The sequence below is a fragment of the Lissotriton helveticus genome, chromosome 10 (genome assembly GCF_964261635.1).
Source record: "Lissotriton helveticus chromosome 10, aLisHel1.1, whole genome shotgun sequence".
Lineage (NCBI taxonomy): Eukaryota > Metazoa > Chordata > Amphibia > Caudata > Salamandridae > Lissotriton > Lissotriton helveticus.
The window spans coordinates 1,094,986,814-1,095,013,826 of NC_136071.1; the positions used below are offsets into that span (position 1 = coordinate 1,094,986,814).

Sequence of the window (27,013 nt, forward strand, 5' to 3'; positions counted from 1 at the left end):
TTCTCATGCCGCGGATGTGCCCATCCGGGGCTTTTTCCGGACACGCAAAAACACATAAAAACATCCTCAGTAGCTACTCAATGTTATACCCAATGCATTTCGGGCTGTTTAGAAAGCCCTTCGTCAGGGGTTCACTACAATAGAAAGAAATCACAATTAACATACGGTGTCATCCCCTCTGATTCACTCGAAAATGCATGTTAATAAGTCCTTACCATATATTCAAATATTCGAAATTCCCTTTCAAACAACGCTTTCCCTCTAAAATGCGGTGCTGACATGCTACCGTAAATATTATATTGAGCGCGCAGTTGCTTATTACTTATTAATCTTAACTTTCCTCTTTCTCATCTGTAACACTGCATTTATCCAAAAACCACCTTTCACTCCCTCCCTCTTTGCAATTCCTTCATTATAGCCATAGGTTCATACCTTCACTGCTTCTTTCACATGTATCCTAGAGCGAGTTCCCTTTATCAGTAACTGGTAACGAATCTAGGTTTCCTCTGTTTTAAAGCCATGTGACATCATCCCGCCTCTATGGTTAGTCCTATCAGCGACTGGCATTAATCACTGTGTGAACGTAAATGACTCCATAACCCATAATGCACCCCTTTCTAAATCACCATAAACAGAGTGTCGTCTTTCAATCTATTTCTAGATCTTTCTCTCAATTGTACTTATCATTAACAGCACTCCGTGTTACCTCAGGCATTTTAATACTATACCCCGCCCGCCCATATGATGTTAAACATTGCGTTGTCATTTAGATCTTTACATTGCAATTTGAATAAGAGTAATGCTTATGCGCCATCTCGTGATTTTAAACACATATTACACAAATGTTCGAACATAGTTATATTCGTGGCGTTTCTTTAACAGCTGCTTTTCAAGTCCATCAGCTAAATAGAACCGACTGTAAAGGTCGCAAAGTTCCTTCTATTTCTAGGATGTGCATATCACGTGTGGTGATTCATTTCCGTTAAAGTTTTATTTGCTGTCCATTTTCTCTTTATGGGTGCATCTTGCAAGTAGGGTAGAAAAAGTAGGGTAGAAAAAGTATCCAACCATTGTGATGTATTCATACACAGTGACCGACCAACAGAGGAACTACACACACCCACCGACCCACTCACAGGCCCACACAGGCCCTCACATAGCCACTCACAGACACATGCAGGCACTCACAGACCCATGCAGGCCCTCACAGACCCATTCAAAGACCAACATAGACACTCACAGACACATGCAGGTACTAACACACCCACTTACAGACCCACAAAACCACTCACACATTCACTCACAGACCCATGCATGTGCTCTCATACCAACTGACAGAACCACACAGGCCCATAAATGTACTCACAGACACACTCACAGAGCTATGCAGGTACTCACACACCTACTCATAGACCCAAGCATCCACTTACAGGACAACACAGGCATTCATACACCCACTCACAGAGCTATGCAGGCACTAACAGACCCACTCAAATTCACAAAACCACTCTCACACCCATTCACAGAACCAGACAGACACTCTCACAACCACTCACAGAATCATCACACAGGCAGTCACAGACCTATTGAGAGAGCCACACAGGCATTCATACATTCTTTTACATATCCATGTAGGCACTAACAAATCCACTCACAGACCCACACAGGCACTCAGAGACCCACTCCTAGATCCAAACAGGTTCTCATACACCCACTCATGCACAGATACTCTCTCACAGACCCATGCATCCACTTTCACACCCACTTACAGACTTTCACAGTAACTCGCACACCCATTCATGCACAGATCTAAACGTGTACTCATGACCACTGACAGAACCACACAGCCACTTGCAGACCCACTCACCCACTCACACACCCACTCAGGTACTCAGAGACACTCCTATCCCCATGCAGGTATTCATATCACACACCTACTCACAGACCCATGCATCCACTTACAGAACCACACTGACACTCACTCACAAAGCTTTGCAGACACTAACAGACCTGCTCACAGACCCACACAGGAACTCAAACACCCATTCACACACCCAGACAGACAGTTCTACACCCACCTACAAATAGACTCAGACACTCACACACCCATACAGCCACTAACTGACCCACACAGCCACTCACACACCCACTCACTCACTCACAGACCCACACAGACTCTCACAAACCCACGCACTGAACTATACAGCCTCTCACAAACCCACACACTGAACTATACAGCCACTCACACACCCACTCTCAAAGGTTACAGGTAGGAAATAGAAATCTTAAAACCTTTGAAATTCACCAAAAAAACAAATGTTACATGGATGTTATAGTTAGGAAAATACATTTAAAAAACATAAAAATTCCCTCGAAAAACCAAAGGTTACAGGTACGTTCTTGTTAGGCTCAGATTATACACAGACAAAACCATAGAAATTCTGCAGTTATAGTTACCTGAGCTAACTATAACTCACACATCGCAATGCACTGCTTAAGACCTCACATATTACATCATTTATGACATGTCCGTGACATCACTAATGACATCTGAAATTACATCAGTGATGACATTGACACCACCACTCATACGCTCTCTCAAATAATAATATAATAATAATAAAGACATTTATAGACCACACAGCAACCTCAACTGAGGTGTCCTGGCCCTCAAGCGGATAACCACAGAGCAGAGCGTGGTGAAAGAGCTAGTTCCTGCACCTAAACAGCCAGGTCTTCAAAGCCTTCCAAAACTCCTGTTCAGAGTGCATCACACGTAGTTGAAGAGACATCATTCCAGCATTTGGAGGTTCCCACCTCAAACGTTCTGCCCCCCATCCTTGCTTTAATAAAGCGGGATATGGTGAGGTAGCGTTTATTGTTGGACCTCAGCGATCTACCCTGCTGGTAAGGGCGAAGTCTCCTCCTCAGATAGTTGGGGATCTGCCCTGGTAGGCCCGGAAATCAAACGAAAGGGCCTTGAATTCCACTTTCTTGGCCGCCAGGAGCCAATTAAGTTGTCTGATGTGGGGGGAAATAGGCTGGCGGAGGGGAACCTTACATACCAATCTAGCGGCCGCGTTTTGGACTCTTTCACCCTGTCAAGGTTTCATACCATCATGACACCTGTTCCTGACTCTTGACTAGATAATTCTCTAACCTTCTTCACTGGTGAAGATTCCTTTTCTCTACTTCCTGTGTTTTGACCCTGCCATCTTAAAGCACTCATTCTCTCAAGTGTTCGCCTATTCTTTTGAAGGATGGATTATATCAGAGATCTCTCAACTTACCTTTTGATAATTATAAATGATTTCAGTGTGAAAAGAGACTGTTTGACTTCTTAAGAAACATTGTTCAGCATTCGGGTTTCCTGTTGTAACATAGTTCAGAGTAGGAGAGCCTTTCTCTTCCCAGCTTAGTTCTCTGCAAAATGAGCTGACACTACTTTTGATTTGGTGTGCTATATAAAAATGTAAAATAAGTGCAATAAACACTAGTTACCTAAAATGCTCAACTTGACAAATGGGACCTTTGCAAGAATTTAGGGTACATGCCTTCATATGGGGGACTTTTAAACCCTCCAAGATTATGACACCCACATTCCATTTTACAGGAACATCCTAGATATGTAGACAGCAACCTTCAATCCGAAGGTAGGACAATTACAGCCTGCAGTCACAATACATACACCAGTACCTAATTAAAAAAAAAAACATAAGTGCAGGGGCCCAAAGTTTCTCTTAGCAGCCCACCCTCAGTGCTGTTGAATGGTAAGGGGTAGTGCCAAAACCCCCGACTGAATAGTACTGACATCTTGTGCCTTTTTCTTCAACCACGCTACACCTCCTGGCCCTTCATCTCCCTCTTGGAGGGTCTTTTTCATTCCAGCCTTCTTGCTCATTCACTATTTTCCTACTTTTTCTTTCTCATATTTTTCCCCATTTGTGCCCTTTACTCTCTTGCTTTGGATTTCAGTCTGACAACCAAAAATAAGCCCAGGTTCTCAAATGAGAGCATCAATGCCCACCTCCCTTCTCAAATTAAGTACTTGTACTGCTACTATCAAATCCTTGTCCACTGAACACCAGGGAAGGACAAACGCTCAAACTAAGAACTAAGTTCAGATCGACACACACACGGCTGTGGCCAAAGATAGTTAGTAATATGTCCCTGGTGGGATTCTCAACAGTTACTAATACGTCCCTGGTGCGATTCTCAACAGTTAGTAATATGTCTCTGGTGGGATTCTCAACAGTTAGTAATATATTCCCTGGTAGGATTTTCAACAGTTAGTAATATATTCCCTGGTGGAATTCTCAACAGTTAGTAATCTATTCCCTGGTGGGATTCCCAAAAGTTAGTAATATGTCCCTGATGGTATTCTCAAAAGTTAGTGATAGGTTCCCTGGTTGGATACTCAACAATTAGTAATTTGTCCCTGGTGGGATTCTCAACAGTTAGTAATATGTTCCCTGAGGGGATTCTCACGTTAGTGATAGGTTCCCTGGTAGTATTCTCAACGGTTAGTAATATGTTCTCTGGGGGGATTCTCAACAGTTAGTGATAGGTTCCTTGGTGGGATTCTCAACAGTAAGTAATATGTTCTTCGGTGGGATTCCCAACAGTTAGTAATGTGGCCCTGGTGGGATTCTCAACAGTTAGTAATATGTCCCTGGTGGGATTCTCAAGAGTTAGTAATATATTTCCTGGTGGGATTCTCAACAGTTAGTGATAGGTTCCCTGGTGGGATTCTTCTTCTACGTCGATGAATTTGTTGGAATTGTTAATGCCAGGTTACCTTGTGGCAATGAGGTGTACTGGAAGAACTCAGACAACCAAAAATAGATTCTGAGCACTCGCTCACAACTGTATAGCAAGCTGATCATGATACAGGTGTGTGACAATTCAGTTCAACATTTCTGATACTCAATGCAAAGATGTAGAGCTTGAATGTTGTACATTGCGCATTCAGACAATAAGAAAGTGTAGCTATTCGCATGGAGATTTATTGTTCATGGGAATCCGTAGCATACTTATTCAAGCAAACCATTTTGCTCAAAATATTTACATGCCATTAACCTGAGGTACAGCGTAAATTTACTGCGAGCAAAACAATTGTGCATCCATTATAAGCGCCAAGATACAAGTCTCCTGTAAATTGCAGTTTCCCCGGTGTATGTGACGTCCTTTTCATTCAAACTGAACCTCTACCGCTCATCCCAAGCGGATCTACACAAGTAGAATAGTTTCTCTTTTTTAATCATTTAGTTTCATTTGAAAAAAACAATAATCCCTTCCAATATTGTTTTCACTCTGGATTTTAAACATGTAATCTCAAATGTTCAAAACGTGTGCTGGTCTAAAAACTTCAGAGAACCCCTCTGACGTGCATAGTAGAAAAATATTTTCCAGGAATGCAAAAATGTGGCCATTGCTTAAACCAAATTTTACAAGTTTCCCTCAATCTGTTATACACTCATCCTGCATAATGGTGTCTCTCAAAACCAACTACACCAACAAACTAACTTTCAAGATTGGGGTTGAGAAAAAGAAATGGCCCTCTCACCTAGCAACATAATATATATACCAGACACTTTTATTGAGATTAAAGGAAATGTATGTTTTCTTTCAGTTGTAGAAATAGATTTTCCAAAATGTTTAATGCCCTGAGAAAGAACACTTTTAAACTTCAAAAGCGAATTTGTTTTGTTCAGTCACATCATGCATTTCCCTATTAGGTCAATAAAATCCATCATAACCTGTGGTTCTGGTGCTGGAAATGTAAGCAGTGGTTACCTTTTTGGAGTTGTTCCTAAAAGTAGTTCTTTTTAAGATAAACCGCTTTTATTTTTAGAGTATTGTACTAGTGCATTATTCTAGGTTTCTGGAGGGGGCACACTAGTGGCCCAGTTGGACATCAGGCCACAAGATGTACAATGTGGTACCATTTTGTGACCTAGTTTTATGGATTCTATTTAGTCAAACTGTAGGAGTTAAAGCTAGCAAATTAGTGATTTCCAGCTGCTAAAGTGATCTCTCTCTGTATAACTCCTGCTCCTGGGAACTAATCGATCTTTATTGAGCTCACCTTCCTGTTGGGCAAAGTACACCAAAGATTCCTGCATGCATGGAAAAACACAGTGAGCGACTTTCAGCATCTGACCGTCAGTAAGCCCATTGCTGGGGAACGATATAACACTGTAGTAAAAAAACTGCCTAACGCCAAAGTTTGTTTGATTGGACCAATATCACTAGACAATAGCCCCTTGCATGGAATCTATTGAAAAAATCTGAATACAGGACAACAAATGGCAACTGCATTATAACCTGAAACATTACCAAACCACAAACACTTGGTAGCCATGCCACACCAGTTGAAAAGGTGTAGATTTTTGGAAAGAAAACACACATGCGTTGAACAAGGAAATAATTAGTAGTAGAGAATTGTTTGAAGATGGACAGCTTTATAATGCTCCACTAGCTGAACAAAAACGTTACAGTGGCAACAATTAGGGTAGCGTTATTTTGGGGTGTGGTATCAAACTATATTAGAATATTAGGTTTGTACAAAGTTGTGTAACAATTGTCTTTTTAGTGTGAGAGTATCAGGACCATAGCTACTGTTTCAATATCCTTAAATAACACAAATTCCTCCAGCGCTTTTCCTAGAAAGGCCACCAAAATGCCCCACATGGAGCTTGACTTTACAGATCACAGCCATTAAGAAGAAAAAATTAACAATAAAACACACTGCAAGTTTTTGATTTCTTAGCAAAAGAAAACTTTTATGAATAACGTTGCCATACAATAATAGGCTAATAAATAGAAAAAAAAAGTTTTAACATTCATTCAGTTTACTCTTAAGAGCACATTTAAGGCACGTTTATAAATTCATGTAATATTTTACATTCTTTTCAAGGTTCCACACATTGAGGGATTTAGACATGCAACATTTTTGTTAATTTTGTGGGAAGATTGGAAGTGGGACATTCGGCCAACAGAATGTTTAGTGTTTCATGTGAACACAAACCATAGTTGGATTAGTAAAGAAAGAATCCCTTCCCTTTCTTCATATAGTGGATCACACAAAATCTCATCACAAACCCCTGTCATTTTTTTGAAAGTGCTAGACGACAAAAAGTGCATATGCGCATTGAACTTATTCTATTTATCATTAACTTTGACATGTCTCTTTGTCGAGGCAGCTTAAGTTGCTAACAGTCGAATACCAACTTAAGACCACCGAAAGAGCTTGACTTTGCATAAGTGGTGTACTCTATAAAAAAAGCATCTCGACATGCATTGATCACTCTTATACAACAGATAAAATCTTCTTGTCTGTGGAAATGGTAAGGGTAGAGAAGACTGCCACAATTAATCAAGAAAAGATAGTGGAGATAGAAACAGAGAAAGCTTAATATGAATATTTCCTATCACAGTTCCAAACCCATGACATGCAAAAACACTTTTCAGGCACAACCTAAGGACATAATATTTTTAGAGCGATCACACTTTGTGGTTGGCCTACATTTTGGACTTATCTTTAATTTTTTATGGTTGTTCTTTTGAATATGCAGGAATATAAACCGCGTGACAACACAGCCTGCAAATAAGCAACATCGAATAAGGGAGCTCTAAATTAGCATCTATACATTTTACAATTGTACTACTGCAATACAGTTCCACTAATCAATGCCAAATTTAAAATCTACAATCAGGCTATTTCTGGGTGCATAACAAGCACAGAGATGATGGGATAAACCGTTTTCTGAAAATTCTTTGGGACTTTTGACTAAACTCGAAGCATCTTTAACTAACATGATCGCTACAGTTTGCTAGAATTTGACAAAGTGAGTGATAGTGAGGACATAACATTGATTAAGAGAACCATAGAGCCATTCATTGAGAACTAAACATTATCATTAAAAAGTTGGATGAGTCAGTGGTCACAGAAGGTGAAGTATGGTACACAGTTGTTATGGCGTCTTTATCAACATTCTGGTTAGATGACAGTAATGAACTAAACAGCTTCTATGGAACACTGGATATTTAGTACTAAAGGTAGGAGAGAGCAATCTGTTGGAAAGGTATGGAAATCATGTGTGGTGGAACGGCATTTATCATTTTAAAACACAAACAATTTTTTGTTGAGACTTTGCAGGTCCAAGCTCGTTGATTGCTGTTGGAGTTCATGTACGACTATCCAGGCTTGGTTGCTATTCTTCAAATGTTTATCCAAAAAGCTTACCAAAGAAGTTCAGCTGAACAATTCCCTTGAACTGAGAAGACAAACATTTGGGTTTAGACAACAAGGTAGTTCTACAGGTAGATCACATTTTAAGCTACAAATATAGAACCCATACTTTTTAAGGTGCATATTCAATACAATAGAACCACCATAAGCTCAAAGGGAGCTCTAACAGACTGCAAGAAAAACCTGCATATGCCTAACTCTACATGAAATAAATTCTTTTAGGAATTCTTGCATACTGCTATTGTGGGTTCAAGAACTGTATATGGTATAAAAATGGCAATAAGAGAGTAAGGGGCTATTGGAACGAACACATCAACTTGTCCCCCACCATTAACTTCAACCAAGTACTCATTTTCTAAGCTTGTCACCTGTATGTATAGAAGCCGTTTACTTAGCCCGCTTTTCAAGATGCTTTTGAATCTCCATCCATCTTTGAGGTGTTTCTTCTCTTGCATAGTAATGGGATTATTCTTCACTTTAAGCATTTATCCTGTGGAACTTTTTTTTCTTTTTTTGGTCCGCATATATGGTCACACCCTAAGTGCAAATTGCTCGATTGTGAGTTTCAATAAGTGAGCAAATCAAGTGTTTCTAGATGGGAACAAGTATTTGCTCTCCAGCATCCTCTGTAGATGTTAACCAGGTGTGTGAGATCTTTTAGTTTAGTTTAATAACTAACTAAAAATAGGCCTGGGCAAGAGTTATGGGCAAGGCGAAGGCAATGCACCAACTCCTACATTCTATAAATGGATAAAGGACTTGATAGTTGTTGGCAAGAATGCAATGAAAGCCCAGTTACGAAGCACTGTTGTTTCAGATTATATGAGCATTCTATCTGCCTATCAAACTGAATATCTGTGTTTTATCCAGATTGGGACACGAAGACCTAGATCGGATCCATCAAGAACAAGTCTGAGATGCTTTTCTCATACAGCATATCCATTCTCATGGTCTTATTTGGTGCAGCTCTTTCTGACTCCAGATACCCCACTGGACAAGTTCATCTAACTAATGGTGGTGCCAAAGAAAAAAAAAAACAACAAAAGAAAAACAGTGCAGTGGGAAGACAAACCTTACATCGAACCTATACACAGAATACTGGCATATAATTGCAGACATTGGAGGTATTTTTCAAAGGAAGCAAATGCCTTTTACATCTCCCTTAAAACATACCATTCTTTTATAAAAATGTTTAATCTAGATACATATATAAAATGGTATTCTGTGCCCTTTCAGCAAAGAGGGGAAAAAGTCAAAATAGAAGTGAGAAATAAAAGAAAAATGAGAACTGGAAAGAATTGACAACCAAGATCGACGGACGTTACCATCGTAAATGGCTGCCAAAAACGTGGTTTCAAAACATATATATTAACAGACAATGGGGGAAGCTCTGGAATTTATTTACAAAATAGAAATATTCATTTTTTTTCCTTGAGATAGATTATGCCACTGAGGTCGTTGGTTCAGCGTTTCTGGAAAATATTTTTTCGCTTTTTTATTTTTAAATTGCTATTCTTTGCCATTTTAATCTGCATTCATTCTCATTTATCTACACGTGCACGACTCAGCAATCATATTTTCATACTCTTTGTATAAGATGCTGCCATTGGCCTCAATCATTAACACACTTATGGGGCTGTACTTGTAGGGGACACACGATGGCCGTGGGACACTCTGGTCAACCAACTCATTTATGAAATTCTGGACAATGGCGTGATTGGGAGAGTTGTAGCCATAGCGTAGGACTCTTGGACAGTCACCCTTGCAGTACTTTGGATTATAACTGTGAGGAGCAATAATCCAGTGGTCCCACCCCATTTGATGGAAGCTGACCCTAAAGGGGTGAAGGGTGCACTGGTTTTTGCTAATGCTATTCTTCTGACGGTAGCTAGGAAGTTTCAGGCCAATGTTACCGGCTTGGCGAGCTCTACGAGAACGTGAAGAGGTCTGCAAAGTCTTAGCTTTCTTTTCCAGTGAAGGCGCAGCATCTTCTGTCTCGGGAAAGCTCTTATTTGAGTTGAGGTAAAGCAACAGGAAAGGGAGGTGATGAGAAGTCGCATTTTTTGTCTTTCTCAAAGATAGTGGTCGATCCATCTTTTCGGATTGAATACACAAATAATGGAGCTGTAGGGTCTGGAACGGTGTATTCTTGAGCTCCCAAGACAGTGACTTCAGATAAGAGGTGATGTCCAATTCTGTCCATCTTTTAAAAAAGGTGTTTTGATGCAAAGTATTCCATTGATCAGTGTTGAAACTGGTGCTATGAACTGGATGCTTAGACGACACGCCACCCTCCACTAACAACTCCAACTTGCATGAAAACCAAGAGCCGGCCAAGGAAAGAGTTGAAGAGTAGACTATGGCAGCTCTCACCAGTTGTTCTGATGCAGACAAAGCTTCTATCTGGAACTGAAGAGTATGTATGATCCAAGGATCTGCAATATTGAGAAAAAGGACACATCAGTAAACATTCATAGTTTTCTGGGGTTTTTTTAAGCACAGCAAGAGACTGACAATGAAAAGAAGCTGTGTTAGATTTAAGTGTTTAGTGCATAATGTTGAAGTGTGTGAAATGCAAATGTTATGTCAGGACATCAATATGGGCATGCGAACATATCAGGATAATAAATACTTAACATATCGTTAACATTTAGAACTTTACGAGAGAAAAATGAAAGAAGCAGCTGCTGAACTGAGAGCTGTGTTATGTTTGCAGCTTTGATTGCAGCTTTTTCATAACTAGTAAAATAAGGTTTGGACTGTAGAATGGGGTCGCCAACTCAGTTGTGGTAGGAAGACTACTCCCTCATGTAAACTAAGAGCCCATATGTCCCTCCTCCTAAAGGGCTCTTCGGTAGCTCTCTGTAGCCAGAATAACTATTTTCGAGATACTTTGTATTATTCACAAGGCACTAAACGGAAAGGGATTGTTTGTATACAATATATCCCTTTACCATACAATGCAATAGACTTTAACAAAGCTACAATGTGACATGTTGCAACAACAATGTTAATCAAAGGCAAGTGCAAATAGCCTATGGCAAATCAGTTTCTTTTCGAGAAGCAAAGCATTATGCAGAATGTAAACTGACAATATAACTGTGTAATTGTGAATCTTTACCGGATTGAGTGACATCCTGCATGTCTGATGTACCAAAGACACTTCTAGCAAAGCATGACTAAGTGTGGACCACAGAATATCTATATGCATGGATTTCCCCCCCTATCTCGAACCTTCAACCTTCCCAACCCACTCCAGCATGACAATGATTGTCCCTAACACTATAACCTTCAGCCATCCCAAACTACTTATTACCTGCATGATAATTTGTTGACCAATGCCATGAAGCTAGACTAGAAAGAGAAAGACAATTATAACAAGCAATTGCATGCCAATGGTGGTAATGGTGTTACCTAAACTAACGCCCATTACATGAAATCTATTGAATACATCTGAATACAGGTCACCAAACTACAAACACGGCCAGGCCCACCAGTTGGAAAGGTGTAGATTTTGGAAAGAAAAGACACATGCGTTGAACAAGGAAACAATTCGTAATAGAGAATTGTTTGAAGATGGATTGACAACTTTATAATGCTCCAATTGCTGAGCAAAAAATGTACAGTGGCAACAATTAGGGTAACGTTATTTTGGTTTGTGGTATTAAACTATATTGGAATATTAGGTTTGTACAAAGTTGTGTAACACTTGTCTTTTTAGAGTGTGGAATGGATTGTATACCACATATTTACATACAGATTGGCAGTAAATGCTTCACCAACATTGGGAGGTCATAGTGTTTACCTGAACTTGTGTAGTAAATGCTAAAGCTCTATTTTCACATTCCCAAGATTATAGGAAGAGAGTAGATTAGAGTACACGATAACTCCATTTGCACTGCAAACTTTCTGGGCAGATGTTGCTTTGAGCTCAATGTTTTTGATTGACTTGGTTTCTACACTGCCTCTATTTTGGTGTAAGCTGTTGGCATATATTGACAGTGCATGTTGGTTTAGCACATAATGTAGTGGGATTTTCGTAGCATGCTGGTATGAAAGCTGAAATCATTCAATATGTGATCAATATACTGTATAAATATGCATTGTTTGGGGACCAAAAAAGTCAAAAGCATACCTTACGTCTAGCCTATAGACCACTGCAGCTATCCTGCTAGTCTCATGTAATAAAAAAAGTCAAATATGGACATTACAATGACAAGCAATCTCTGAGATAATACTTTGACAAAGACTTAAAAATTAGTACTATCTCTTGACTGACTTTACTGTTCAGAAACATGTTTTGATTATGTCCAGACAAAGATAGATGTGTACCAGTGTCACGTGATGTATTAGGCTTGGGTGAGAAACGCCATCTTTACATTCTCACATTCTTAAGTTGCCTTCTCTCCCTTGAAACACGCAGACATTTGGCACACACAGGATAACATTCCTCTATCTCAGTTTGCTTACAATACCACTTCGTAGGAACTATATCAGAACACATTGAATACTAGGGCTAAGTTCAGCACGCAATATGGTATTTGTTTTTGGCTGCTCTGTGACAGAGTTATCACAATAGAATGAACAATATCAGCCTGACTGCGGCTTTGGCATGGTAACATGGAGGATGTTATTATATATATATGACATCAAGCCTGTTTATTTAGAGGAGCATTTTGCTGGCACTGAGAGGTCAGTCCATGGCGGAATTCCAGCTCAGTTGATTCCGGTAACCTCATGCGAGGGATGCTGTCCAAATATAAACTAAGACAGGCAGGTTGCTGACACTTACCTACAGGTAATGGGGAGTAACACCAACCAACAGGGATTTGGCAAATCCACTCCTCGTAGACATGATAGGGTAGAATGCCTTAGGTAGGAGTACACTATATAAAAATATTTGCATGCAAGCAAATAGTTTTCTATAATATGCAATATTGTTAATCTTTTTCACCATTCTTGTAATGCTAATCACATTATTCGGTTTCCTTTTATTCATCATTGCAGTATAAGTTTTTTACTCAAGAATCACAATGCTTAAATAAAACTGGAAACCGTATAGTGTGCATTTCTTGTGTATCAATTGGGGTATGCATAAGTAACTGAACGAAAGGGTTCTAGATGGGTTTTCTGGATGAGGCTGCACACCCATTTGTTACCCTGTAAGGTTAGGGGTGCAGGTGGTGCACTGTGAGCTAGCAGGACTACAGGCCAACATATCACGAGGGGTGCTCAGAATCAGTCTTACACCTGTCCAAAGTTTATGGTGTCCAACAAACGCACGGTTTTACTTGAGAAAGTACAAGGCGTTCGACTCCGGTTTGTATGCAAATTAAATCTCTAGAATTTTTTTCACAAAAACAAAGTAAGAGAAATATCAAAAACAAGAGCTGGGATCAAACTTCAAGGTTAAAGACATTGCTTTGGATGACTTTCAAGTAGACTGTATACCAAATGACACCAATATATTTGTGAAATATTTAACGTCATGTCTTTGGGGGTGGATAGATGTAATAGTGCCATGACTGAATTTAGACTCTAATAAGAATATATACACACCTGATACCTTTGGCTTCAATAGATCTCCATCACGTTTTAGGAATCATATAGTTAAAAAAAGTAACAATTATATAAGAAAGATTAGGATGTAACACAACAACAAATAATTCTTTGATATAGGAGTACACTTACCTTTTGTTTACCTGCACTATTTAGAGCAAAATGTGTCCTTGCATCAAAAACTGATGCACAAAGGCATTTTGCACAAAAATATGGAGATAAATGATGGATTTGTATTTTGTGTAATTATGCATTATTTAGCAGAAATGTAATTGCAGCGTGCCAAAGATGTTGCTCCAGTTCATGAGGGTTATTTGTGTGCATGGATAACTGCATGTTTGAGAAGGACTGGACCTTGGGAATGCCAACTTGGACCTTGGTTTTCTAGTTGACACTCCACTCCACTCCACTCCACTCCACTCCACTCCACTCCACTCCACTCCACTCCACTCCACTCCACTCCACTCCACTCCACTCCACTCCACTCCACTCCACTCCACTCCACTCCACTCCACTCCATTTTATGCCCTTCCACATCACTCTATTCCACTGCACAGTATGCTACTCTAGAATGCACCACTTAAAGCCATTGCACTCAACTTTGCACTACTTTACACTAGGCCACTGCATGCTATGCTAATGTATTCTAAACCACTGCGCTGTACACCACTGTACTCTATGCATGGCACCATACTCTTGTCTGAACCACTGCACTCTGCCCCAGTGCACTCTACATCACTCTGCTCTACAACACTCTACTGCACGATACACAAATGTACTTTGCTGTGCCCCACTCTGCACCACTCTACTCCACTCTTCCACTCTACTGTATGCTACTCTACTCGACACCACTCAACACCATGTAACTCCACTCAATGAGAAATTATCATGAACAAACCATGGTACTATTCAAATGTAAAAATGAAGTCCTATATAAAGTAATGAATGCCAAAATAAATATTATAGGATTAGAAAGCAATTTTTCAAAACATAAAAACCCCATAGAAATTCAATTAAAAAACACAAAGGTTGAAGATAATGAATACATTTTTCCAAACTATAACTCATTTCTATAGCAAATCAACTTAAAGTACACATACCATAGAAAATAAAATGTTATAGTTATAATTTGCATTTACAATTTCTGCCACAATCAAAACTTTATATAACTCATGCACCTTCGTACAGAACGTTGTACAGGGCCGAGTTATAGTTGATTTAGTCTTTCTAGAGAGTTTACAAGACATAGTGTTCTCATAAATGATGTCTTTTGAGGTGGAAAGAGTGTTATGAAGGCTATGATTAAACATGCTACTCATGATGAGTTATTGTTAATTTAGTTTGTCTAGCAAGTTTACAACACTGGCTTGGTAACTTTATAGCTGGAGTCACAAGCTATGATACAGGCCAAATTGTTTGAACTGATACAAATTAGTGGGCAACCAACAATTAATTGTCCTGGCTGGCAGACACTGCTTCCAACAATAAAATACCTACATATATTAAACAGCCCTGATCTCCTAAAATAGAAGTCTCAGATAAACCAGAAGATAACAAAATGATCCCACCTAATTTACCACCAACAATGTGCTTTCTACTATGACAGATAATAGAGGCCAACAGACCATACAAAAGTTAATTCTTCCTGAAGTTGATCTTTACTGGCATCGCATCATAGATGACCTCTTGTAAGTCAATGTCGGTAAAACTGACTCTACAAAAAGGGCCATCATTGGCACCATTGAGCATAACTACATCCTTGTTGTTAAATGTCAATAACCCATATAAGCAGGCCCTTGCCCTGCACCACCTTGGTGAAACTGACTTCAAGCACACGTTCACCCTACTGAAGTTTGAGCATATGTAATCAGCATAGATTGAACATTGTCTTTTTTCAATAAAAACATTCTCACTGGCAATATAGAGCCAGGAGTGCACAATATATTGATAAAAAAACAGAGGAAGCAATCATCTTCAGCTTCCAACAATTTGAGGTTGAAATTCTATGAGAATGTGCTGTTTTAAACAAAGGAGCTACATTTCTTTATAGAAAGTGTTTAAATTACAGAAACCAGTCCAGATGAAATCCCCAAGTTAACTTGCTCCACAAAAAGAACTAGCTACTGTAGCGAATGTCTTTGTATATATTTATACATGCACTGTAAGGTAAGAGTAGAATCCTTAAAAAAACGTCTACTGCAAGGACGAATTATGTAAAACACTTGGACACTAAATTCAGTATCAAACAGGGGTCAGGTTTAATTAAATCTTCAATCCCAAATCATTAAGATTTTCGAGGCAGTATCTGGAAAAGTATTGAGCACAAGAGACTAATATGAAAATGAGTCTACTGAGGGAAAAACATGCACTATTAACTTATTAAAAATTAGGCATAGAAGACCCTTATTACTCAAATTTTTTAGGCATAATAACAATCTGAGTTAGAATTGTGCATCTATTTCAGAATTGTGTATATAAGGTTAGAATTGTGTATCTATTGTTACACAGTATACAAGGTACCTATGGGTTTTCCCATCATCCCTAATAATCTTCTTTCTTTTGTGCTCACAATATTGTATTGCTCTTTTCAAATCCGTACATGAACACAGGGCAAATTTTCTAATCCTTTTTGTACTACAGATTTTGCCATTGTGTTCCTCTTAAAACTGGCACCACTTTTCAATGCCAAGGCAGATGACACCTATTGCAATTTTTTGCTGTCCAAGAAGGACCCAATCTTTTCATCCTTTGATAGACAAACCATCTAATATTAAAGATCTGCTTCAGCTCTATTGCTTGTACTCATTCCCTGGACTAGTTTTTTTCCAAGCTATGTGGACAACATCATCTACAAATATGAAATTCGATTTATCAAAGTTTTTGTTTTACCCATGCAATTATCCTGCTTTTCAATAAAATTAACACATTGACACAAGTTTCCTTCCAAACATGTCCAAAAAGAAAAGTTATTGCACTGAATATTAGAGCTCTCAGATTTATGGTATTTATTTTTCAAACATTTTCGTCTGTACTGATCTATATCTATTTTTTGCTAATTTCATCTGTATTTTTCCATCTCCAATATATAAAAAAATGAAGCTGCAATTAGTACATTTCCACTTTTATTTAAATGATAAATGCTCATTCGCATTTGGATGCCTGATAGCTTTTAGTGGGAAAGCAGTAGGCACACTGCGGTCTAAACCACAAGTGTTCCGACTCCGCAAGCCCCACCACGCATACCTTAACCATGCATATGCTTTAACTACGCATATGTGGTTCGGGACTAGTTTTCAGGACTAAGGGGGTCAGGGTAGATTTCAGGGCTGGGGAAGTTTTCAAGGCTGTGGAAGTTTTCAGGGCTGGGGGTTTGGAGGTGGTTTTCAGGACTGGGGGTGGGTTTGCAGCTAGTTCTCACGGCTGGGGGGGTCAGGGGTAGTCAGGCCCAGACTGGCCGTTGCGGGCACCGGGCAATCCCCCGGTCGGCCGCATGGGTGGGGGCCGGTTTGGGGCCCCAGGGGGCCGTTTTTGTTACAGGGACGTTTTTTGCAGCATTGCAGCATACTCCTGGCAGCATAGCTGCAAAAACGGCCCTGTAACAAAATCGGCCGAAAACCGGCCCTGGCAAAGAGTGCGGTCGCACCCCCAGGGGAGAGGGGGGGCCGGCTGAGCACTTTGCCAGGGCCGATTTCGGTTCCCAGTCCGGCCCTGGGGGTAGATTTCTGGGCTGGGGGTCGGGTAGTTGTTAGGGCTGGGGGAGTCGGGGGTAGATTTCAGTGCTGGGGGGTTGGGGTAGTTTTTAGGGGTGGGTCAGGGTAGTTTTGAGGGATAAGGGAGTTTGTAGCTTAGGGTGGGGAGAGTGGGGATTGTGACCTTAACCAAGCATACCCCTTTACCAATAATGCCTTTACCATGAAATTACATGGTAAAGTAATGCGTGGTAAAGGAATGAGTGGTAAAGGAATGCGTGGTAAAGGAATGTGAGGTTAAGACGCATTCGTTGTTTAGGTTGCCTGGTAAAGGCACGCATGGTTTATCCATTCGTAGTTCTATCATACAATCATTTAGTCTCTTAGGCGACATGATCATGCTGCATCTTCCCCGTTGTCATCCATATTTTCCAATTAGGCAGGTGCCAAGTACATTGCTTTTTACTTCATTTTGCAGGCTCTGTTGGCTGTTAAATTTAAAAGGCATGCATGTGCTTTAGTCTGAGTGCACTGTAAACAAATTTGCTTGACAAAGTATATGAGCCTGGTATTTTTGTGAAACAACACACACTATTCAGTAATCCATTTAAGGCCTCTGTTTAACACAGACCTTAGAAATACCAAGACAGCAGTCGGTCTTCCAGTTAGCCATGATGCATTCTACGATGGGATAGACAAAAGGTATAATATGACTTTGTTTGTCTTGCTATTTCGAGTGCACTTTTGCAGTTTGCTGACCATAGGAAGGACTGGACGCACCCAAAAATCCAGAATAGGGCTCAAGAAAATCGACATACACTATTTCAAACGAATGAATATACACACCACAATGAATCAAGACGTTCAAGTGAATATAGGAAATCTTCAATGTTGAAAAGTTAATTACTGTGAAGTGTGCCTAGGCGGTTTTAATGGTGGATGAGTGGTAAGTGGCACTAGAAGGTATTGTGACACCCTGTCAATGAACAGGAGGATTTATTCAGTATCATACAGGCAGGAACAAGTAGAAGCTTATACAGACAGACCCCACTGGCAGCAGAAGTTAACAGGAGCTGATCCCAGGTCGAACTGCCTGGTACAGGTCCCTCAGAACCTCCATATCACAGTGTCCAATGACATCCCAAAACAGCTGCATGGCAAGCCACCATGCATCTCCTCAGTTTTCAAACCCAACACACAGACAGAAACAAATGCATAAACTTAGGAAAAGCCAGAGAACAAATCAATGTAAAGAATATTCATGAAATAATACTCCTGATAACATCAAGGACACATGAGCACCACATAGTACCCCACAATACTCATTCCCACAACAGCAGACAAAAAATAACACAGCGTACCAATACTCACACACCCACAAAGCCAGTTGGCCAGACTAGCTTGAAACATAATGGAGAAAGAGAATGTGAATGCCCACATGTAGGAAAAATAAACCATTCCATCCAGAGTCATCATCCACAAAGGACATAGTCTACAACCCATCATAATTTCCATGAGTGTCTACTACAGAAAACATTACAAGTTAGGTATCTCTCAAACCTTGAAAAATGACAATCTTAGTAATTTAGGTAAGGTAAAGATGAGCAATTCCTGAGAATTAAAATACAGGGTGCACTGTAATACATTTCTACTATTGAACACTAATAACAGGAAGCAAATGAACCTCATGCAATATGGAAACTTGACCACTGACCACAAGCAATGTCGAAGAGAAGAGAAAAATAAAAGCTCTATGATGAGCGTTAAACAGGTCATATCATTTTTTTTTTTACTTTAAGCCTCGTCAGGGGTAGGAAGCAACACGGGGGAGTGAGGGGAGGGAAAGAACCAAACAGGGCAGGTGAAATGAGAGGGAGGCAAGAAGAAATAGTACCTAAATCACAGTTCAAGCAGCAGACTGGCACCACGTTAGGAAAAATCAATCTTTGCTTGATATGTGCTCCAATTAAGAGGCAATAAAGAAGAGTGACACTGTGTTGTGTAGCGTTTTAGGACCCAAGTGTAACTTTCCCGATTCATGCCCTTATATAGGTACAATTCACATTGCCCTAATATAGGCATAAGAAATCATACCCATATTTAGACATAGCCCATGCAGTTCAAATACAGGCATGGCTACTTCCACCAGTTCCGAAAAGCCACAACGATTTCTTGGGAAATCGGCTTAAGCTGCTAGGGAACCTCCCCTAGCTTGAATATTGATTTGTCCAAGAACTCATGGAGTTTTCAACGAAATACCATTCCTTTGGGCTTCTTTGATGATGGAATTATGTCCGACTTTACGTCAAACTAGGCACCTTCAAGGTATAAATATGCCTTCACTTGCTCTAGCAAACACACAGTGGTTTGGAGCAGTTTGACTATCTACTTGCCCGACTCAGTTCGCTACAGCAAGTACCGAAGGAAGCCGACCCTCCAGCGGACACACTGACAGAGAAGCTGCCCTTTCTCTCGGCGAGAATCCAGCTCCAGTGTTTCCAAGCTCCCCTTGCGGGGTGTTGGGAAATTGAGTCCGAGACAGAGAGATCCCAGACCTCCTTCATTCTAAAACCAAGGTTCGGAGCTGATTAGACCTTAAGAGAAATCTTGGATACATTCTTGGCAAAGAAAACTAAACCTCTGCTACACCATACTTACTTCTTCCCTCGTACTAGACTTAGGTTAGGTACATTGGGGTAGGCGTATTTTAGAAGCACCAGTTGAGTACTTTTAGCCCTTGTTATTTATGTATGTATTTTTATATGTGTAGCAAGGACGGGATGGCGAGACGCACTAACTGGTGGATGCCTGTGCCTGTTCCTAATTTCCCTCGTTCCCCACAGACTAACAACCCGAGGGCTGAGTGGGACAGCGTTTCGGAGCAGGAAGAGGAAAAAGACCGCGGCGCCTTCAACAGGACCTTCATGGAACAAGACGCGACTCCGCCCCTCTCTGACGTCGGTGATCCCGGACTGGACAAGAGGCAGGAAATCATGTACGGCAGGTGTGTTCACACCCCGGAGGTTGGAAGCGGAGAAGGTGAGCGAGAGAAAAGGACAGGAGCAGCCGAAGAAGACGGGAGAACAGCGAGGGAAGGAGAGCCAGGAGGCCAACGAACCCGTGTTCCGCCGTGCCACACTCCCGAGGGAGGAGTGTGGCTTTCCCAGGTACGGAGGCGTTGGGCGGTTTGGGTGGGGAAGAAGAACGCCCCTGTGTAGATTTGTAGATATCCCTGTGCGTGCCTTTCCCGTGTGTGCCCCGATACCCGTCTTCCCTCCCTACCCGTCCTGTAATACCCTCCCCTTAGCACGAGCACAGCTAGATAACAAGATACACGGGTGTCCCCTCACATTCACTTGGCCCCTGGAGAATACGCCGTATCAAACCTAACTCTAACGGCTCCCTCTGTTGGTCTCCTTTTTCCTCGGTACGCCTGAGACGGAGAACTGAAACGGAAGAAGCAGACGCTTGTCAGGACAGCCCGGACCAACATCATCCCGAAGAGAGCGCCACCACGAACAACCTGGAGTTCGCCAAGGAAAGACTAACCTTTAGGACAAAGCGCACCATAAAAATAAAGCCCAGTTTGAAGAGATACACTGGTGTACCGCCTCTTACTGACCCAGAGCCCACTACCAGACCCCCTCCCACGCCCACGATATGGCTTAGAAACCATACAATGCTCTTACAGTATTATTTCCTATTACTGTTTACGCTGTACGCATTATACTTTGCAGCCTGCATGCATAACAATTGTAGCAGTTCACTTCTCTTGTATGCGAAAGAAGACTGTTCAATAAACCTTTTATTGAAAACGCCCGCCTCTCTATTTCTCTACAACTCTGTAGAAACGAAGCATGCACAATTGACTGAGTGAAATACTTATCTATTTTTTCCACAACTCTAGAGATACGTTTATTCTTGGGAAACAAAGTTGTCATGTTTAGGCGGTTGTCAGAAAGTAATCCCTTCTTGTGTATTCAAAGAAATTTCTAGTGACCTCTGAGCTATCTGGCACTCACTATTAAGTTTAGTATATTTGATAGAGACCCAAGTCCTACGTCAATTCTATAGTATAAACTATTCCAATGTGCAGAGCCTATTGGGAATATAAGAACTACACTACATGGCGCCCAACGTTTGGTAAGGCACTAATTTATTTATTTATTTGTGTATTTTATAAAGTGTGCAGCTACCCCAACGGGGTGTCCCGGCGCTGGTGAGTAGAAAAGCTATTAAGTCTCCTGCAGGAACAGCCTAATTAAACAGAAAGGTTTTGAGGGATCTTCGGAATTCAAATTCCGTCGGGCACAAACGGAGATGGAAAGGCAATTTGTTCCAAAAACAAAAGGGAGGCACATACCTGGAAGGTTTTACCTCCAACTCGAGTTTTTTTGAATCTCGGGGTGTTGGAAACCGGCTATTTCTGGTAGGCTAAGGCTTATGCCAAAGCCAGGCAGAAACCACCATTCCAGTCAGGGCAAGGAAGTCACACGCCAAGATAACCCCTGCTCGCCCTCTAGGTAGCATGGCGCGGGCAGTCTAGGCTAAACTCGGAGGCGATGTGTAAAGCATTTGCGTCAGCGCACGACAGTAACAACATACTAGGCACACCACAAAAGAGACTCCACACAAGGTTATATTAAAATAACTTTTGTATTGTCAAAACATATCAGATAGAAATCACACATGTACATTGTGCCAACTGGCACGGCAATATTCACAAGGGATTATGTACACAGGACAGGGCCACATAGGCCACTGTCATAATCAGCACTTCTAGAAATAGAAATAATACTTATAGAAATTTGAATAAAAGTATATAAACTTCACTGTAACACAAAGTAACAGTTATAGATCACATCCAGTAACTACTGGGAACAGGTAAGTACCACCTACGCAACCCTAAACTCCTTAGGAGCATGTCACGCAGGTACCCAGGACCTCACTAGGACCACCCGTACTAGAAAGAACAACCACCTAAGGATGAAATCCACTTAGGGGTATAACCCAGAACACCTTACCCATGATGCATGAACACATTCAGAGGAGTAATAAAGAGAGACACCTGAGGCCTAAAGCATTCAGAGGTGTTAAGAATAAAGCACATGATGCAATAAAATACAGTCAGGGGTGCAGCGCAAGAAGACACATGATGACTAAACATTCAGAGGTGTAGCGCAAGAAGAGAAAGACACATAATGCATGAAACATTCAGGGGTGTCAAAGTAATACAATAGCGCAAAAATCACATGAGGCCTAAAAACCTTCAGAGGTGCAGGAATAACACATGATGCAAGAAATCACATTCAGAGGTGCAATAACCATATGATTGCGCACAAACTCACATAAGCCACCACCTGTGGCAGTCCCTAGGCCAATGGCCTTGTTGGGGCTCAGACGCCCTGAGTCTCAGCGTCAGGGTGCGCTGCCATGCAGCGCCAGTCTCAAAGTACCAAAAAGCCTAAACGTAGCAGGTGCCCACTAAGTGCTGGGCACCTGGAGAACAACAGAACTGAGCCAGGGCCCTCACTGGCCCTTCGGCGCCAACTGCGCCACTGCTGGAGCCACACAGGCTCTGGGCATAACACACATGCCCCAGACGTTGGATTCTCAAAGGCTCTAAAGCAATGATGCCAACCGTTGGAGCCACACAGGCTCTTAGAACACAGATGCCCCCATGAGCCTCACCGGACTCTAGCCCTCACACTCAGGGGCAGGAGGGGACGAGCACCGAAAATATGCCCCGAAGCCCCCCTCTCGAATATGGCCCTCTCGGGAGCCAAACGGGCTCGTAAACATAATGCGGCCCCTCTGAGCCTCTCTAGGCTCATGCGCGTTGGGGCGACCCACTGCCAACTGGGGCCGCCCAGGAAGCCTTCACGGCTTCCTACTGGCACTAGGCGCGAGCTCGCGCCACTGCGGGGGGGGGCGGACACCGACAACGTGTCCCGGCGCCCCTCCTCTCTTCTGCCCCCGCGTTGGAGCCTTGCAGAGCTCAACACAAAGACTGGCCCCTCGAGCCTTCCCAGGCTCTACACACCGTTGGAGCGGCCCGCTGCCATACGGGGCCGCTCTGACGAAGGGGGACCTCCCAGGCACAGCCCCACTCGGCCCAGCCCTCCGCCCAGACTCACCGGGTCTCCTGCGCGGCGGGGGCGGGGCTCGGCGGCAACGGAGGAGCTCCTGCTCCTCGCAGACTCTCCTCGCTTGGCCCGGTCCCCCGTCTCGGGACCGGGACGCAGAGTGGAGCCAGCCAGGCTCCCGGGCAGTCTCTTCTCCCGTTGCAGGGCTCCCTCGGCACACGGGAGCCCTGTTCACCGGCCGCCATGCGTCTCGGCGCCTTCCGCCTCCTCTCACTGCAGGTCACGAGCGATGGGCCAATCCCATCGCGGCTCCTTCGCCTTCCTGGGGCAGGCGCCGACAATGCGCCTCGGGCCCCCAGGCTCTCCCCTCTCGGCATCGGCCGCCATCTCCCTCGCGCCTTCCTCCTCTTCCTCCCGCCTCACAGGCTGCGGGGCGGGACTTCCGGCCGGCCGCGCAGGGATTGGCCGGCCGGCCAGGTACTTCCGGGTCGCCGCGGGCAGCGCGGCGGCCCTCGCTAGGCAGGCAGGCGGGCAGCAATCGCGAGGTGGGCACTCGTAACTCACATAACCCTGGGCAAATCCAAGTCGGAAAAATAAGCGGAGTGGGCTCCCGCGCCGATCCGCCGCCGGCCTCCAGCAGCAACGCGCTTCCAAGCGCTATAGAGGCACACAAAGCGCTCCAGCACTAGAAGTGCAACCAAAGCGCCATGGGCAGGAAATAAAGCGCTCTCAGCGCTATGAAGGACAAGTCCAGCGCTCCCAGTGCTGGAAGGCAATAAAGCGCTCTCTCAGCGCTAGATGCAGATGAAGCGCTCCCTCAGCGCTACCGGGACAAGTCCAGCCAAGTCCTTCAGCAATGCAGCTCCACCATGCTGCACAAAGGTCCCAGAGAGTCCCAGGGGGCTAAGCAAAGTCCCCCCTTCAGCCCAGGCAGGGCAGAAGGGTCCCCCAGGAGTCCAGGAATCCAGGCACCCAGGGGCTGGGCAGCGCCCACCCCTGGTAGATCCACGTCAGCCACAAGAGCTAGCACAAGAACATTTTGGAAGGAGACACCGTCCCTTCTTATACACAGAAATGCCTTTGAAGTACTTTGAAGCTTTCGTGCAAGGGGCCCTGAGTACTGGAATGTTTCTGGTTTACGTCTCCCTGACAGCTTCAGGGCCAGAGGTGACAGTAGGCCGCCCGGATGGAGAGCCAGCAGGGTGGGCGACAGGCACAGCCCGGCACCACCAGATGCTCTTTCCTCCCATCCCTGACAGCAGAGGGGCCTTTCATCTACCCCCTCCTCCGGGGCCTTGCGGACCCTGCAGACCCTGTTCTACTCAAACCAGACAGTCCATCTACCAACAGGCCCAGGCATGCCTGGGCCAGGCCCATCAGCCAATCACGTGCTAGCAGACTCACTACACAATTATGCCAACTTCTAAAAGTGGCGCTTCTAGACTACACACAGCCATGCCGCATATACCATTCTGCAGCATTCATTCTCACGAGTTCATACATATCAAACTCGACCCTGCACTCCCCATGCATCAGGAATCTACCATGGGCATACATATTCCCAGTCATTCCTATGGGAGGGCAGGTCACTCACCATCCATACACAGAAAGCACACGCACTTTATACTGTACCACAGTGAAAAAGTGCGCAGAGGCCTACAATCACCAATCCAGGTTCCAAAAACAGGCTAGGAAAAAGCAAAAAGTCACGGGGTAGACCTGCCCAAAGGACCGGGTCCAACACATCCCCCTTCCAGCCAAAACGCAGGGTAGACCAATCAATACACTGATGGTCTTCAATGCTTTGGGCGACAACACCACGGAGACGGGCCTGCAGGGCAGGGCCACCTTACAGTTTTTCGCCACTCGGAACCCACAGGGATTTCCCTAAAAAAAAACTCTCTGACACAACTAGGATACCCCACTGGTACACACTAGTCATCCACAGCCAGGACCAGGCCCGAGGCCATACAAACATCACAGGTCCTAACCAATCCACAGAGTGGGGGCAGAAGCCCCTGGCACACAATAGCCAATCTCCACTCTCTCTCTCAGGGTAGCTACACTACCACTGATCCTACAACCTAGGGACCACACCCTCGGCTGACTAGAGGTCACGGGCAAGCATGCCCCACCCTACCTCTACTCCACCAATGTTAGAACTGGGGGTCTCCAGTTGGCAGAGGTAAGTACCTTAGACCAAGTAGGGACCCTGGCTTCCAGTCAGGGTGAAGGAATAACCCTCACAGGGAAGCATTCACCAGAACACAACTCTCCTACCAGATCAGGACCTCACTCCGTCACTGGTCTATCACCTGGAAACGATTCCACTTCTGAGGTACAAAGCACACAGCACAGTCCCTCTTCAAGCAGGTGGGGGGACACAGCACACAGCAAAGCCCCCTTTCCTCTACCTTAGTGGAAACAACAAACTGCAGGTGGGCCCCAGAACACACAGCAAGGGCCGCCTCCTCAGTCTCTTCAGTTGACCCACCTTAGTAGAGACTCCTCTTGACCTAGAAGTTTCCTAATCTCCCAACCTAGGATTTACACCCTTAAGTTGCACCGGGGTCAGAAGTACACCGTCCTTCTGCACCCCCTTCCAGTTCCACTATCACAGGCACAGTATGTCTCAGGCTAGACAGAGCACACGCCAGCGGCGTAGCAGCGACACACTCTCCTCCAGTACTCCCTATCACAGGGTGATTCTCAGTATGTTCCAGGCTAGACAGAGCACACGCCAGCAGCGTATCAGCAACACACTTTCCTCCAGTACTCCCTATCACAGAGTGATTCTCAGTATGTTCCAGGCTAGACAGAGCACACGCCAGCGGCGTATCAGCAACACACTTTCCTCCCACCGGGGTCAGAAGTAAGGACACCGCCCCTCTGCACCCCCCTCCAGAGTTCTGCACCCTCCCACCTGGGAGCGGTACCCCTGGAAGCCAACAACCGGTCAGGGCACTGATTACAGATGCCCTTTCCTCCAGGTCAGGCTGAACCTGAACCTGGCCTCCCCCCTCCTTGGGGAATGACCTCCAGAGGCCCCACAAATGGTCAAGCACTCTAGACGGTTAAATGCCCAGCGAACCAGGACTTCTGCACCCTCCACTTAGGAGCGGTACTGCCCAACACTAGGACCGCCGGAGTTCTGGTTACAGAAACTCCCCGTCCTCTTGACACAGGAAGATCCTCCTCAAATGACTTAGAAGTACAGCCTAGGCCCCTGACCTGGCGCTCCCTTAGGGAACCCTCCAGGCCCTGAGACAAGGTTTCGGGCTAACGTGGGACACACCGTCCCACACTCACTCCGCCTCCACTGAGACAGGACGTGAGCCCCTACACCCCTACCATCCTAATGGGACATAGCTGGGCTACACATGAACCTCTTCACCTACACAGGATCATCAGATACACAAGCCACT

General features: G+C 43.6%; 1 protein-coding gene across 4 annotated transcripts in view; it reads right to left on the reverse strand.

The window, feature by feature from the left end:
- Positions 1 to 6,448: 6,448 nt before the first annotated feature.
- Positions 6,449 to 27,013, reverse strand: part of BMP15 (bone morphogenetic protein 15) — a 94,272-nt gene continuing 73,707 nt past the window's right edge. For 3 of the 4 annotated variants that reach the window (XM_078663819.1, XM_078663818.1, XM_078663817.1), the window contains one exon: positions 6,449 to 10,689. In XM_078663819.1, coding sequence (XP_078519945.1) covers positions 9,800 to 10,689 — 890 coding nt within the window. In that variant the 3' untranslated portion in view covers positions 6,449 to 9,799. The remainder of the gene's footprint in view (positions 10,690 to 27,013) is intronic. The other variant, XM_078663820.1, reaches the window with a different exon arrangement.